Consider the following 15258-nt stretch of genomic DNA (forward strand, 5'->3'; position numbering starts at 1 on the left):
AAGACGTTCGTAATCTTCCAATCCATCAATCAGGACTCGACATTCTCCTCTTCGTCCGATTTGAAATGAGACTTTTACTTCCGGGAGAAAAGTAGAAAGTTGAGTACGGAATGCTTTGAAGTCGGAAATCATCACCGTCACTGATGGCATAGATTGATGTTTCTTCCCAGAACGACAAGCGTCCATTTCGGGAATTTTTGAAGATTTTTTTTCTATGTCGCTACAATCGGATTCAGCAAGAATCTCGTGAATATTGTTAGACGGCATAGAATCAACGGAAGGGAAATCCGTCCGTTGTTTTATTTTTACATTCAGATTCTATAAGATTGTGAATGTTATTACTAAAATGTTGAAAAACGGATTGTAATTTATTCCGTATTGAGTTATTTTTAGTCTTAGGCTTGTTGCCTTTCCGGTTGGACGCAGGCATTTTTGAGATGAATGAAATTTGAAATTAAATTAACTACGCTAAATTAGTCTTCGATTAGTCTTCTAGTTTGGAAAAGTCTAGATAAAGACTGATTTTGTGGTAGTCTTAATAAAGACTGATTAGTTCGAAGAATGGTTCTTTGAATAGCAAGCCCTTAAAAAGGCTGATTAATTTCTTACTCTTGAAAAAGACTGATTATATCACAATATCACTCTTTGTATAGCCTTGAGAAAGGCTGACTAATTGTTAGACTTTAAAAAGACTGTTAGTGATTCAGGTAGCCTTGAAAAAGACTGACGCAATGAAACTCTAGGTAGCCAGAAAAAAATTCCAGGAGCCAAGAGCTATACGCGTGCGGTGCGAACGACTGTTCAACACCGACTGATGTTAAGCCCTTAAAAAATCGTTGGACGAGACGTGCGGTTTCGATCGATTGTTCAACATAAAACCTATATGGGACAATAGGTTATTTCAACACTTTTAGTGAACTTCTCGCTTAAATTGGGAATTGCCTTCTACTTTTTACGTTTGAACAAAAAATATCATGATGCTGAAAATTGTTAATTCAATGAAACCCAATTTCCGATTTTTCCCGTTTTTCCATGTCACTTACCCCCTTTTATTACGTTAAATATACATGATATTTACGACATCTCAACATTTCACTATAGGAAACTCTTCTAGAATGCTCAACAAGTCGGATGCGGACATAATGTAATGCTAACCTATACGTAGCACGGGGTTTGATTTCCATCCACAATAACACGAGGTTAAAACATCTCTAATCGAAACAGATATTATTTACCTCCACAATGAAAAAAATAATTCATTCGACGTGTGTTTGTTAACCAGAGTGGTAAAAATCAGTCGGTGAATGAAAGGGTAATAATTGCCAGCAAATGACCCGAACTTTTTGTTATCATCAGCCATCTTCCTACTGATTGACATCTTATAAGTCCTCACGCAAAACGCCCGTTGTTACTGAAGCCACCCACAATACACACAACGAAAAAACTTCCTACCCAGTTAAATGATTAACACAAAGAAGAAACTCGACAAAGCTCCCTGTGGCAGAACGAACACATAGACAACAAGTCACACTTGTTATCGTACCATTTTCCCCAGGACAATAGTGATGTTATCAAAAGGGCTAGTCATAAAGTGGTACAACAATAAATACTGCTGCCTAGTGACGAAGTCAATACTTTCACCATTTCCTTTTGGCAGTGAGCAAGCAGTAAAATATCATCCCCCCCTGTTGCTCATGCTGATGCTCGTACAGCCGTTATCCCCAGCACGGCTACGGTTTTCCATAAACCAGAGAGGACAACTGAACGTCTTGAGTAGATATTGGGTCAGAGAGTTCGGCTGCATACAATTCGACTCCACTGCAAGAGATCATCAAAGCAGTCGGAATCAAACGTCACGCTAGAATTTCAATTTAACTAAGATAACAAATATGAATAATAGCTTTTAGTTTATTTTTGTTAACAGCTGACTGTTTTGCGCTAAATTGCACATAATTTTTCATTGCGATTCGTCCTCAATGCTTCAGTGCATAGCAGTTCAACTTGAACCACTATGCATACATACAAGTTTACTCTACTTTTGTCATCTTGACAAAAGTGCAAGAGAACAGATGAGTAATTATCGAGAAAACCAGATAAGAATGAGAATTGGCCGGATGAGCCAAAATTACCATAATTATACAAACTACTTTATCTTTTATTACTATACTCGAGTTCTGCAAACAGCATTAACTTTATGTCTGCTTAGTGGTTTATGCTGAACGGCTAAGTTGCGCTAGTATTTCAACATAAACTGCTAACGGTTTGATGGGTCCAAAACGAAACGATCTTACGCGTTGAACTGAGTATAAGAACAAATTTTAGGGTTTATTTCTTAGCCCCTGAATTGCCGATGATATTTGTTTTTACGCCTTCTACCAAAAACCGTTGTAAAGCATTCAATAAATGGAGAAACTTTCTATCGAGCTGCTCAAAAATCATACGCTCCATCGTTACACGTACGTTTTGAAACGATATCGTAATAATTTAAAATTGACCGATTTAGAAATGTATCACCATATTTTTTCACCTAATGTTCACGATTGAAATTCCGCCGAGGCTCTTATGTTGTTGATGTGAAATTAATGATTCAACGACGTAATTTTCAAACTCATACAAATCATTAAACATCAAATATTTTTTACTGCCAGTCAGTTGGCTAATCATTACCCAGGATCAGGGTCATTTCGCCGAAAGCCATTTCGCCGAAAGGGTCATTTCGCCGAATCCTGAAATCGTAATTAGAATTGATTTAAATTAAAGATAAACGAAAGATGATAGCGTTAACGCCCGTTTTGTTGACCTACCATTGTACTTCTTGAATAATGATTGATTGTTGTACTCTTGAATAAAGATTGATTCATGAACCTCAGAAAGTAGTTCCCAAGAAAACTTGAAAGCTAGTAAGCATCAAAGCAATTGCATAGGTGTATCTACCAGGCAAATGTAGGTGGTATTTTTCGTTTATTAAGTGAAAATGAAAAATATCTAATGCGGCTACAGGTTTGTATGCAAGAGGCCACCGCTTCCGACGGCTGCTCGGCGTCTTTGTGCCATCTTGGCTTCGGTTATGTGGCTGCGCCACATCTGTTATACAGGACACATAACATGCAGGAGATATGACCCTTTCGGTAAAATGACCCTTTTGGCAAAATAACCCTTTCGACGAAATGACCCTTTCGGAGAAATGACACTTTCGGCGAAACGACTTTCGGCGAAATGGCATTCGGCGAAATGACTTTCGGCGAAATGACCTATTCGGCGAAACGACTTTCGGCGAAATGGCGTTCGGCGATATGACCCGCTCCCCATTACCCAAACGAATTAAGTATGTTGCCGGTACTGGTAATTTTTTTGGGCAGGAGCATATAAACAAAAGCTAATATATTTCGATTAACTATCGTCTATCTTCTTCTTATATCTTCTATCTTCTACCTTCTATCTTCTATCTTCTATCTTCGATCTTCCATCTTCTATCTTCTATCTTCTATCGTCTATCTTCTATCTTCTATCTTCTATCTTCTATCTTCTATCTTCTATCTTCTATCTTCTATCTTCTATCTTCTATCTTCTATCTTCTATCTTCTATCTTCTATCTTCTATCTTCTATCTTCTATCTTCTATCTTCTATCTTCTATCTTCTATCTTCTATCTTCTATCTTCTATCTTCTATCTTCTATCTTCTATCTTCTATCTTCTATCTTCTATCTTCTATCTTCTATCTTCTATCTTCTATCTTCTATCTTCTATCTTCTATCTTCTATCTTCTATCTTCTATCTTCTATCTTCTATCTTCTATCTTGTATCTTGTATCTTGTATCTTGTATCTTGTATCTTGTATCTTGTATCTTGTATCTTGTATCTTGTATCTTGTATCTTGTATCTTGTATCTTGTATCTTGTATCTTGTATCTTGTATCTTCTATCTTCTATCTTCTATCTTCTATCTTCTATCTTCTATCTTCTATCTTCTATCTTCTATCTTCTATCTTCTATCTTCTATCTTCTATCTTCTATCTTCTATCTTCTATCTTCTATCTTCTATCTTCTATCTTCTATCTTCTATCTTCTATCTTCTATCATTCTTTGTAATCGCATCACGTAAGAACGGATTTACATGATTCTTTTTTTTGTTTGATCAGTTTTTTTTTTGGGTTCGTACATCAAAAAAATGTGGAAAACTTGCCGGAAAAGTGGGAAAAATCCGTATTGTTGTTTTGTATGGACAATGAAATTTTCCATTGTAAAAGTCGCCAATGCTTGCTAGATCTACGATTGATGTTTGGCGCGCAACAAGTTGCATAAGTGCTTGACCGACGAAGGAAAGAATACCAGATCGTCGAATAAATTTTTTGGTCGTAACGAGATGTTTTGTGTGGAGAATTCTCATGCATACGTGAATAATTGGGTATCAAAATTATTGCTTGGTAAATAAATTAATTACAGAATGCATATGACTGTATGATCGCTGCAGGTAGAAGAAAAATTCTGATATCCAGTTGAAAAATTGTGTATAATGAATTCAGATGAATAATATTGATCATTGTGAGCGCGAGTTTAAAAAATCGATTATCATAAACAGACTGTTACCATTTAGAATATATAACGATATAAGTAACATAACCACCAGCACTGTAAAAAACTTATTTTCAAGATTTTTCGCCAGCCAGCTTTCCTTATGAATTGAGGGTTAAATTATAGATATTTACAGAAGATAGTATGATAGATTAGTTTACGATAACGTGCAATATTTATCATTTGGATAAATGTAATCTGTTGGTACAAAAATAAATAAATAAATAAATAACCGACGAACCGGCTTCCTTTGTCTATCTGCTCGGAGATGACTGGACCAATTTCAATAATGTTACTAATAATATTACTTATAGTTATACATATATTTTTCTATTTTCCAATCTATAAAAGAATAATGAATGGAAAAACTTCGTTGTACACCAAGGTTTTTTACACGGGGGTTAAGTGATGCGTGAAACAAAACCGTGTTACTTGCGGAAACCGTGCAAAATAACCGTGTGAAAAATTGGGCGTAATAATTTCAAAAACTGTAGATTACATGCACATGACATGTATTAGTTTTTTTATTCTCAAGTAATGTTGCAGTCCCCCCAGCCAGATTTTTTCCTGACGGCTCTGGAAACAATATGATAGAATTAGAAAGTAAGTAAGTATAACAATATGATTTCACTAGAAAGTTTCACGACAACGAACCCCAAGATAATAAAAAAATATGAACGGTTCATTCAAGTAAATGTTAGTTGATTAGTGAAATATAATTGAACAATTTAGAAGATAGTGTTTGAAGAATTCAACCTTCCAGAATTAGTTTAGCAAAACATAGCAGTTAGCATAGGTCATGTTAGCCATTGTTACATATGTTGCGTGAAGTTCTTTTCGCTCACCACCTTAATCGATCCGTTCTCGTCGTCAGCAGTTAGAAGAGATTTAAAAAAATTACGTCCAAATCTTTTTTGCTGCTTGTAATATTGCTGACCACTTCCGATCAGCAATTCTTGAGGCACTCGTTGGTAAGCATATGTGCCATCTTCTGTCGCATCTGTGCTACGAAGATTAAATTTCGATCCCAAAAATTTCGCAAAATCAACAAATACTTTGTTAGGCATCTTTTCAATCGCGATCTGATTTGACATGTATGAAAAATCGCTAAACAGTATAACATCCTTAATGCAAAATTATTGCTAATTGAACATGATCAAACATTAAATCATAACTAGCTGAAGCGATAATAGGTTTTCTTTTTCTCGTACCGTGAATTTATCTGCACTCGACACAAAATACCCGCTATCAGGTAGCTGAACTGGATAATAAACTTGATTCAGTAACACAGGATTTCTTTTAGCTGTATGTTCTTTCCGAAGCTGTTATTGCTAGTTGTTCGACGAATTTGAACCACTTACACTACACTAATCTATCCGGCAACAATTTTCGGTCACAGTTTTGACACTATTAAATTACTATAATTAATACTCATCAAAGAAATCTGAAGAAATAACCAAGATTTAACTCCGGGATCAATCAATCATGTTTGCGTGTACGGCGAGTGAATACTCACACGTCAAACACAATTTGACAGCATTGTGTCATCAAATCGAATCAAAACATTGGCGTCATCCACGATGTACTAACTAAATGGTGATCACGTTTGTGCTGATCAAAGACATCATATTAACAAGATATCCAGCTCTCACATTTCCCGAAAAAATCATTGACAACATCCTTTTTTGCGAGCATGGCGCCCTCAGGCGAGTTCGCATCGAATCTCGTGCATAGAAGTAGGGGAGAGTAATGTCAAATTCGTGCGCACCAAAATAAGCAGCACTGCGCGCCCATACAGTTGACATGATATGTTGAATGTGATGCCGTGCCATGGCGTTGCTGGACTGAAGATTGATTTCGCTCCAAGCTGACAGGGTCTGATGCTGATAAAACCTTATTGTTAATCTGAAATAAGTTTCAGAACTCAATTTAGGAACAATATTAACAGTCAAAAAACGGCGTAGATAATTGTAAGAATCCGAAAAAAATTCGGAACCATATCTTTACGCGCACAGGAATGGTATTTCGAGGACAAATTATTGTTCCGTTCCATTCCCTCTTATTGTTTATAAAACGATAAATTGACGTTTCGGGTAACCTTTTTCAGCCCGGGTTAGCGGTTCAATGCATAGGACGCTAGTCTTACAAGCCGTTTGTCATATGTTCGAGCATCCCCCTAGTATGATTCTTAGTGTCAGTAGGATCGTAGAACTAGGCTTCGTAGGCTGCGAAGTCTGTTGAAAGGTCAAATTCTACAAAAGGAATTTAATGCCAAGACTTTGCCCTGGTAACCTTGTTGACTATTTCCCTTATGGTCAGGCCCGATTTTTACAACATATCGAATAGACTGTTAATTCACGTTAATATACAAAAATGTCAACTTTCTCGAACAATTTTTTTCGAAAACGATAAAAGAAATGGTTTGTTTATAATCCATTTTAGTATTACTCTCGCTCAGTGAAACATCCCCACAGTTTCAATACCACAGTATATACCAATACAAATAATTTGAATAATTTGATCGTTGATTTCAACTCTAACGATGAATGCAACCCTAATGAAATTGATTGTATCATAGAGAACACCTGCCGCTTAATCTAATTGAGTTATAGCTGTATTTGAGTTAGTCATACATTTTTTCGGTACTAACATATGAAAAGGGCATATCAGCAAAATGTAAACAAATCGGTTTTTGTCGTGAATACGACGGGCGCCATTTCAAAATTAGACATATGGAAGACTTAATCGTGAATATCTCGACTTGTATTAATGGCAGAAACATAATTCTTTCACTATTTCATCAAAAATATGATCAGGAATTTCGGATAATATTTTGAACAGTGTGAGAGAACCACAAACAACTCAAAAATTAAGTTTTCTGAAATTTTAAAAAACAACGCGGAAAATCGTTACTTTTGCTTTGGTTTGACGACGATTTTGATGTAGTCAGTCAACTGAACGTTATAAAAGGGGAATCGTGGTCGAAAATCGATCATTTCAGCGGCATCAGAGAGTGCACATTCTGCGTGGTTAAAAACCTCAAACGCTCAGGTCGTAGTTCTCATTTGCCTTCCGGTCGTCAAGGCGAGAAGACGCATTAAAGCAGTTTCGCATCATTTGGCACTGCGAGCGGATGTGTTGCGGTTTGTACGCAAAGCTAGTTTCAAATCAAACAAGAACGATTGCATCATGTAACACAGCTTCTGGTCGTTTGCATTGGCGAGGAAGAAAACGAAAAGTGGACAACATTGTATAAAATCAGCCGTTCTAAAGGCTCTAAATGTTCTCTAAAGAACTATTAAGATTACTTCTTTGCAAATCGAAGGTAAAAATCATCAGTTTAGTGAAAATCCAAAATAATTTGATTTGCATCGTGAGCTTTTTGCTGTGCGAAAATCGTTCGAGAAAAACGTTCCGAACTGTGCTATATATCGTATAGAATTCCACAATTTGGTGCTTTTAAAAGGTAGAAATGAATCGTGTACAGCATCTTGATAGATTCTTTCAATGAAATATGCAAATCCGAAATGAGATAATCGACGTCAAAAGTTTCACAGTTCACACAATCGATCAGCTATCAATTCGAATTCGCAAGTATAAAGAAATCGTGTCAGTTTCATTCGTATTCACGACATCCAGTTATGTCTCTGACATTACACATCCGTACTTTTATTTGTTTCAGAACGATACGCATGTTCTCATATAGTACATCAGGCATATATATATATATATATATATATATATATATATATATATATATATATATATATATATATATATATATATATATATATATATATATATATATATATATATATATATATATATATATATACATATATATAGATAAGTTTCACTAACATCACAAAATCGTGAAACTTCTAAATAAATTTAAATATGCAACGAATTTGCGTTAGGCCATTATTGAACAGTAGGCGTAACGTCAAGACAGCAGGCTATGTTGATAGACCCTTTTTCTGAAAAATTTACAGTTTTATATTTTTCCTAACGTTCTCAGTTATATTTGAATTTAAAAGTGAAAAATTGATCAGGATATTTTAAAATTTGACTGTGAGCATGGATTTCGCCATTGATCTGTTCGTAATAAGCGTTACATTAAATTTGATCTCTTTTGGTGTTCTATATTTTAAATTTTCAGATGCAGCTCAGCACCTCGAAGAACGAGAAAAAATCGTTAGTGAGTGCGGTTCAAAGAGTGCAAGTGATAACACAGAGTTTCACAATTTAATACCGACGCCAACAGTAATTCGTTACGAAGAAGGTCCGTGGATTGAACACGAAAACGTAAACTGTTCAAATTTAACGAGTACCTTCAAGTTATCTTTCAACAACATACGTGCTTCTACCAAATACAAATTATTTGTATTTGCTTCTACTGCAAAAGTATTTGACAATCCGTCCACTGTTTCATTAAATCTATCAAATCCAATAGTTGTAACTGAACCGTTGGATTTATCAGTCAATCACGGTGATTCAAACTTGGAACCATGCGCTGCTCTTGATTTGGTAATACACGATCCTGCCAAATTCAACACAGATACAACTATTTCAACAAATAACGGGCCTATAAACCTTGTACTCAAAGAAAAGCTTATCAACTCCAAAGAACTACAGCAGAAATTAACGCAGGACGACCAAGTAAAATTGTGCTGCACAGAGGTAATATGATGAATGAGTATTCAATAAAAATGCAAGTAATAGGGTAACAGAGGTATTTTGGCCCACTTCAGGATTGATTTTATTTTTGCCCACTTTAAAAAAATATCCACCAAATATTGTAATATCTTTAAAAACCCCTTCCGCAATAGGTAATTTAATGTGATTAGCTTCAAATTGATGTAAAATGAGTTACTTAACATCGATAAAATCCGATGAAATCGATAAAGTTTGTTAGGTGGGCCAAAATATATGAAGTGGCCAAAATACCTCTGTTACCCTAGTGATAAAATGATCATTATGGAACAGATTTTGAATTGCTACCCCTTGAGAATGAGGAACAAGACAAACAAGAGGTAGATACAGGAGACGCTACTCTCATGAATAACTTTTCCATTAATGAGTATTTTGAACCGTATCATAACCACGCATTAATTGGAGATCAAGAGGAGGATAGCGATTCTGATGATGAAATTCCTCACGGTAAAAAACTATGCAATAATTTCAATAAAAATAAAAATTTTAATGGGAAATTATTAATTTAGTAATGGCTCGCAGAAAGCGAAAGATAGAGATCCTAGATAATGCTTCAGTTGTTCCGGGACCTTCGAAAGACCATTCTGATAATTTTTCCTGTAAAATCTAATATTTTACAATAAAATTTCTGATGATTCACTATAGACACCTGTGTTCCTATAGTCGAAGACGATATAGTTTTTGAAGAATTGGAAAAAAGTGAAGAATTGAAACGTCGCACGAGATGCTGTGAATTTGCGGAAAGAAAAGCATTAAAGGAAAAGGGGCTATCGTACACTCGAATTAATGGAGAACACGTCCCAGCACGAGAAACTCGAGCTCCTTGTAGCTGTCCACGTCAGTGTGGTTTGAAGTATGATGAAAATTTACGTAAAAAGTTACTAACGAATCTTCTGAAGCTAACATCTTCTGCACAAAACCAGTTTCTTAGTAACCACATCGAAATGTCGAAAGCCATTATTTAACTATTTCTCTTTTAGGTAATTAACTCAAGGAGAGGCTATTCGCACCAGTATTGCCTACCTGGATACAGTGAAAGAGTCCACGTGTGCAAAAAATGTTCTTGGCGACGTTTGATATTAAAGAGAAGAAAGTACGAGTTTTAACTACGAAGTTTGAAGAAGATGGAGTTTCCGGTGATGATAAACGATTAAATAATTGCAATAAGAATCCGGTTAGCGAAGATACTCTCCAGTATATAGAATCCCACATTATGTCTTTTCCAGCATACACGTCGCATTACAGCAGAGAAAAATCCTCTAAGCTGTACTTGTCGAGCGATCTCAATGTTGCGAAAATGTATGATATGTTCAAAGCGAAATGTGTCACTGATCAAATAGAGCCCGTCCACTACAACACGTACAGATTGATTTTCAAAAAATTAAATTTTAGTTTCCGGAAACCGAAAAACGATACCTGCGGAGAATGTGATAAATATAATATAATGTTGAAGGTCGCAGAAAACGAATCAAAAAGATTGGAGATTCAAAATTGGCAAAAAACTCATCAATAACGCGCAATGCTCGTTTACAAGTGCAAAAAAACAGATGTGGCAGCAGCTAAAACTGATCATTCTATTCGAACAATTTCATTCGACTTGCAAAAATGTTTACCTACACCATTCTTACTGTGTGGACAAGATTTTTATTCTCGCCAACTCTATACTCTCAACTATATTTAGCACACATCGTGGGAAAAATAAAGCTACATGTTACCTTTGGAACGAATCTATTACCAGAAGAGGCTCACAAGAAATCGGATCGTGCTTGATATATAACATTCAAAACCAAAGCAAACACGAATTGTAAAATGGAGTAGACCAGCCTACTACAGAAATAAATTTATATTTCGATAGATTTAGTGGTCATAATCACAACTTTGTCGTATGTATTCACGTTTCTGACTGAGCAATTCTACCGCTCAGATAAAGAAATAGCCATTCGTCATAAATTCATGGTATCCGGTCACTCCCATATGGAAGTCGATTCTGTCCATGCAGCAATAGAAAGAGCTAAAAAAAGAAATACGATGAATATAGAAACGCCAAGAGATTGGGCCGTATTTATTTCACAAATTAAGCGAAAAGTTCCCTTCGAAGTTATAGAACTCGAGCATTCGCAATTCCTGGGACTGAAATCCCTTTACCAACGTTATCATCGGCCAAAACAAAACATGAACGGCAAACCATTGAAGTTCAAAGACATCTTCCTGTTTGAGTATCGTAGTACTTCTCCAGGACATGTGTACTACAAAACGAACGTGCAAGTCGATGATTATGACGTTTTTGTACGTGAACATTTTTCGGAATAAAAGTCTTTCTTTGCCAGTACTCAATCCTATTGCGAATGAACCAATACCTCTGTCACATGAAAAGCTAGTTGACTTGAAAAATCTTATGCCATATATACAAAACAAACAATACTATGCAACATTGCTTAAAAATTTAGTTGCTCCAAAGCGTGGAAGACAGAAGAAGAACCAGGAGCTGGATCATTTCGATGCGGATTTAGATCCTGCAAGCGACGATGGTGAAGCTGATTATCTCGAATAGTGTTTGCATACTGTTCCATCCGGTGCTCTTCACAATGTATCAACAACAACAGCATTAGTCATCTATATTAAATAGCATTTAAATGAATGCCTGTGAAATTCAACTTCAAATTTCTCGAAACGTGACATTTTGACTTATGCCCTTTTCACATGTTGGTACCGTTTTCTTATAATTAGGCTCTGACAGCTCACTTACAACCACAAATGCAAATGAGATTGGTTTGTTTTCATCAGGAAACGCGTGCATGAAACACCTTTCAGACGATCAATCAACTTCCGTCGACGTCCAGATAATTTTTAATATTTTTTTTAGCCGAATATTGCTCACGTATCCGACGTTTAAATGTTCCGTGAACTTGACGTAGTGTCCATTCATATGAATTACTTACAATTAAGGTTGTTGTTCCGTAATCGTTCCATGCAGGTGATAGTCACTTGATGCTGCGTGTGAATCACTTTTACATTTTGTTTTGTTTTCATCAGGAAACGTATTGGCCACCCATTTTTCAGTAGTTCATTTTTCACCGGGCGTAGAAACCTTAATATATTCACTTTACAGAAATTACAAACCTCAGTAGTTTATTGTACCGGTGAGCGCAGACTATCTGATAAGTTGGCACTCAGCAAGCGATTATATTTTGTTGGTCGTTGAGCGTTTGTTGAACGGCATACTGCACAAAATAATCGTTCAGTTTGTTTGAACGGTTTGTTGTTGTTTTTACTCTTATAAAAATAGTGTGGAAATTGGGTGTTATCTTCATATGAAAAGAATGAGGATCGAAAATCGATCAGTGGATACATTTTCAAAGTTTTTGGATGTACTGTATTATGGAGTAGCAAGAAGCAATCCACGGTTTCATTGTCATCAAGTGAAGCCGAGTACGTTGCTCTTAGTGCGGCGGCAGCAGTCTGTCTGGATACCTGGTATTTTGGTTGATCTACAGGAAGTTCGTGACGATGCTGTAACGATCTATAAAGATAATCAAGGATGCGTGTGTATGGCGAAAAATTTGAAAAATAAAAGAACGCAGAGAAAAAATTGTTAAAATAACTCAATTTTGGTTTCATACTACGAAATTTTTATTGAAATAGTGACAAAAGAAAATCTGATTTGATATAGTAAATATTGCTGCTTGAAACTACAAAACATGATAATTAATAATTCTCAGTGAATTAGTTTGTTTCAATCAAGATTTTTATAAACATAACAAATATTTACTTGTGCGTTCCTGTCAATTTTTTGACAAACTATTTCACAGTAAATTCAATTTGAAAATTTGTTTTCACATCAACTAACTATGTATCAAGTTAATAAAAGTAGCGCTTTAAATTTACAAACATTTTAGTGGAAATAAATTAACTTGAATGTAGTTATATCAACTAACGCTTTTATTTGTTATAATCATACATTTTGGTTTGTTTTCAGGAATAAAATTCTCAGTAACTGGTAATGTTAAAACGTAATCGCTTGAAAAAATGTAGAAACTTGCAACACAAGTTGATAAATGTTTGTCTATGAATAACATAACCTTGGTTACTGCATATTGATGTCATGAGAGATGTAGAATTCTCTATTTGTTGTAAATTACAACTGTTTCAGAATATCGAATTTCAGAATATGATAAGCATGATGGAAAAATACCTTTTGACAGTGTTGTCTTCAAGATCTCGCATGGCGATCAACAATAACGGCGGACATAGTTCGTCCTTTTCCAGGCCAGCCTTACAACTTTGTCACCAACCGATAATAATTAAACATAAAGTACACCAGCGGCATCATACAGCATCGGATTCCAAACACAAGCTAAGCAGTTTACCATGTTCATATAAAGAATCTTTTCTAGAGAATTTAGGGACAAGTGAGGCCTCTGTAAACCTTTTCTTAATTGTAATAAATCTTTTTTAGTCCAACCGTTGAACAGTACAGTTCAGTTTTTTTTAAAACAAGATCCGTCGCCGGAACAATTGAACTCAATTAGACGAGAAAATTGCAACAAAAACCACCCTACCACCATCAATTTCTACATAATGTAGACATTGTAACATTGTGAATATAGGGATATCATATAATGTAAACAATATAATTTATCTCAGTGTAAGTTAACAATTTTTCAATTGATCTGGCATCCCTGGTTTCAAGCTGCTGTCAAATCCTGTCAAATCCATACATTTGACAGCAGTTAGCATTGAAAGTGGGATAGATTGAGCTACAAACAAAAACGCCATTATTAGGGTTTGTGATTAAATAATTCGTATGATTTTCAGTTTATCGAATATCTTATTATTCATCTATAGAATTACAGTAAAAGATGTCCTCGCCGGCCGATCGTCGTTATCCGTTTGACTCGCCTGAAAATAAAGACGGAGCACCACTTTATAATAGCACCGATGGGTTTCTTCCACTTGGGTTCAGTACGCCTCAACATCGAAGCATAGTGCAAAACAACACTTACAGCCGTAACTACTATTCGGCTCAGCCAAAGTATATGCTACCTCGACCAAGAGGACATCAGAATCGAGGTCGCCATCATAAACAGAGTGGTGGAGATGCTCCTCCAGGGAATTCCTCCCCTGGTAGTGAGGAAGGCCCAAGCATCGGCCCACAGGAACGAAAACATCATTGGCAAGGAAATTTTAGCAACTATAATAAGCAATATAACCAACGACGGCCGCGCTTTGGATTTGGGCACCATCACCAAGTAATGAATTAATTTATTCTACAGTAGCTAGTATTTAATTTGGTTTATTCCAGAGCAAAGAGAACAGATATGACATAAAGGACTACTTTCATCCTTCAATGCTTGAAAATCCGTGGGAACATCTAGAAAACAAGAATCAGCAAGATAAGATTGGAAAAGGTAATAATTTCAGTGATGTCGAAGAAGGTGGCGGAGACGATGGCAGTAGTGGAACTGGTGAAGACTAATAGCTGAATTTACATTCATTTCGATTGGTGGTTGTATATGCATGTTCGAGTGAGTGAATGATTATAACAGATTTTTTTATTATTAAGCTTAGCTTTAAATTTCGGATATTTTTCATTCAATTTGGAAATATATCTATTTAAAAATGAAAGCTAAAGATTTACTCTACTTATTCCGATTAGAATTTTTAAGGGTTTTCTTGAATGCACTATGTACAATTTTGAGAAAAAGTTAGCTACGCGTCAATAAAGCTAGTATTACGTCAATAAAGCTAGTATCATGTCAATAAAAGGATACAACACTATTCCATAATACATTGCAAAGAGTTACAGAGCTGTGCATTTGCAATCGAGTTTTGTTTATGAATTAACAATTAGTTTTCTAAAGCTTTGTTTCTTTATGATAGCGAAAAAAGCTGCTTCTGCGTTTCACAACAATGGCCGTTTTCCTAAGTCTGTAAATTGCCCCTTAAAGTATTTAGATTTATGATAAACGATCGT

At 35.6% G+C, this 15258-nt stretch overlaps 2 protein-coding genes across 5 annotated transcripts in view; one reads left to right on the top strand and one right to left on the bottom strand.

Moving 5' to 3' along the window:
• LOC131437112 (calcium-transporting ATPase type 2C member 1) overlaps window positions 1-6085 on the bottom strand; it is a 189568-nt gene extending 183483 nt beyond the window's left edge. For 2 of the 3 annotated variants that reach the window (XR_009230705.1, XM_058606260.1), the window contains exon 1: window positions 5417-5738. Coding sequence is in view for 1 of the 3 variants with exons in the window: in XM_058606260.1 (XP_058462243.1) it covers window positions 5417-5665 (249 nt within the window). In the remaining 2 variants the exon portion in view is untranslated. Of the gene's footprint in view, window positions 1-5416; window positions 5739-5782 lie in introns of those variants that run through there. The other variant, XM_058606263.1, reaches the window with a different exon arrangement.
• A 7925-nt stretch (window positions 6086-14010) lies between these two features.
• Window positions 14011-14902, top strand: LOC131436347 (uncharacterized). Of its 2 annotated transcripts, none has more exons than XM_058605017.1 (3): window positions 14011-14067; window positions 14130-14533; window positions 14587-14902. In XM_058605017.1, the coding sequence occupies exons 2-3, from the start codon at window positions 14144-14146 to the stop codon at window positions 14758-14760; spliced, it is 564 nt and encodes a 187-aa protein (XP_058461000.1). In that variant the 5' UTR covers window positions 14011-14067; window positions 14130-14143; the 3' UTR covers window positions 14761-14902. The 2 variants fall into 2 exon arrangements, with proteins under 2 accessions (XP_058461000.1, XP_058460999.1); XM_058605016.1 differs by having other exon boundaries at window positions 14026-14071; window positions 14587-14900.
• The last annotated feature ends 356 nt before the right edge of the window (window positions 14903-15258 follow it).

Source organism: Malaya genurostris, chromosome 3 (genome assembly GCF_030247185.1).
Source record: "Malaya genurostris strain Urasoe2022 chromosome 3, Malgen_1.1, whole genome shotgun sequence".
In the NCBI taxonomy this organism is placed as follows: domain Eukaryota; kingdom Metazoa; phylum Arthropoda; class Insecta; order Diptera; family Culicidae; genus Malaya; species Malaya genurostris.

Coding starts and splice junctions, on each gene's coding strand:
- LOC131436347 (XM_058605017.1), top strand. CDS start 14,144: ATGTCCTCGCCGGCCGATCGTCGTTATCCGTTTGACTCGCCTGAAAAT. Junction 14,534..14,586: donor GATTTGGGCACCATCACCAA/GTAATGAATTAA, acceptor GGTTTATTCCAG/AGCAAAGAGAACAGATATGA.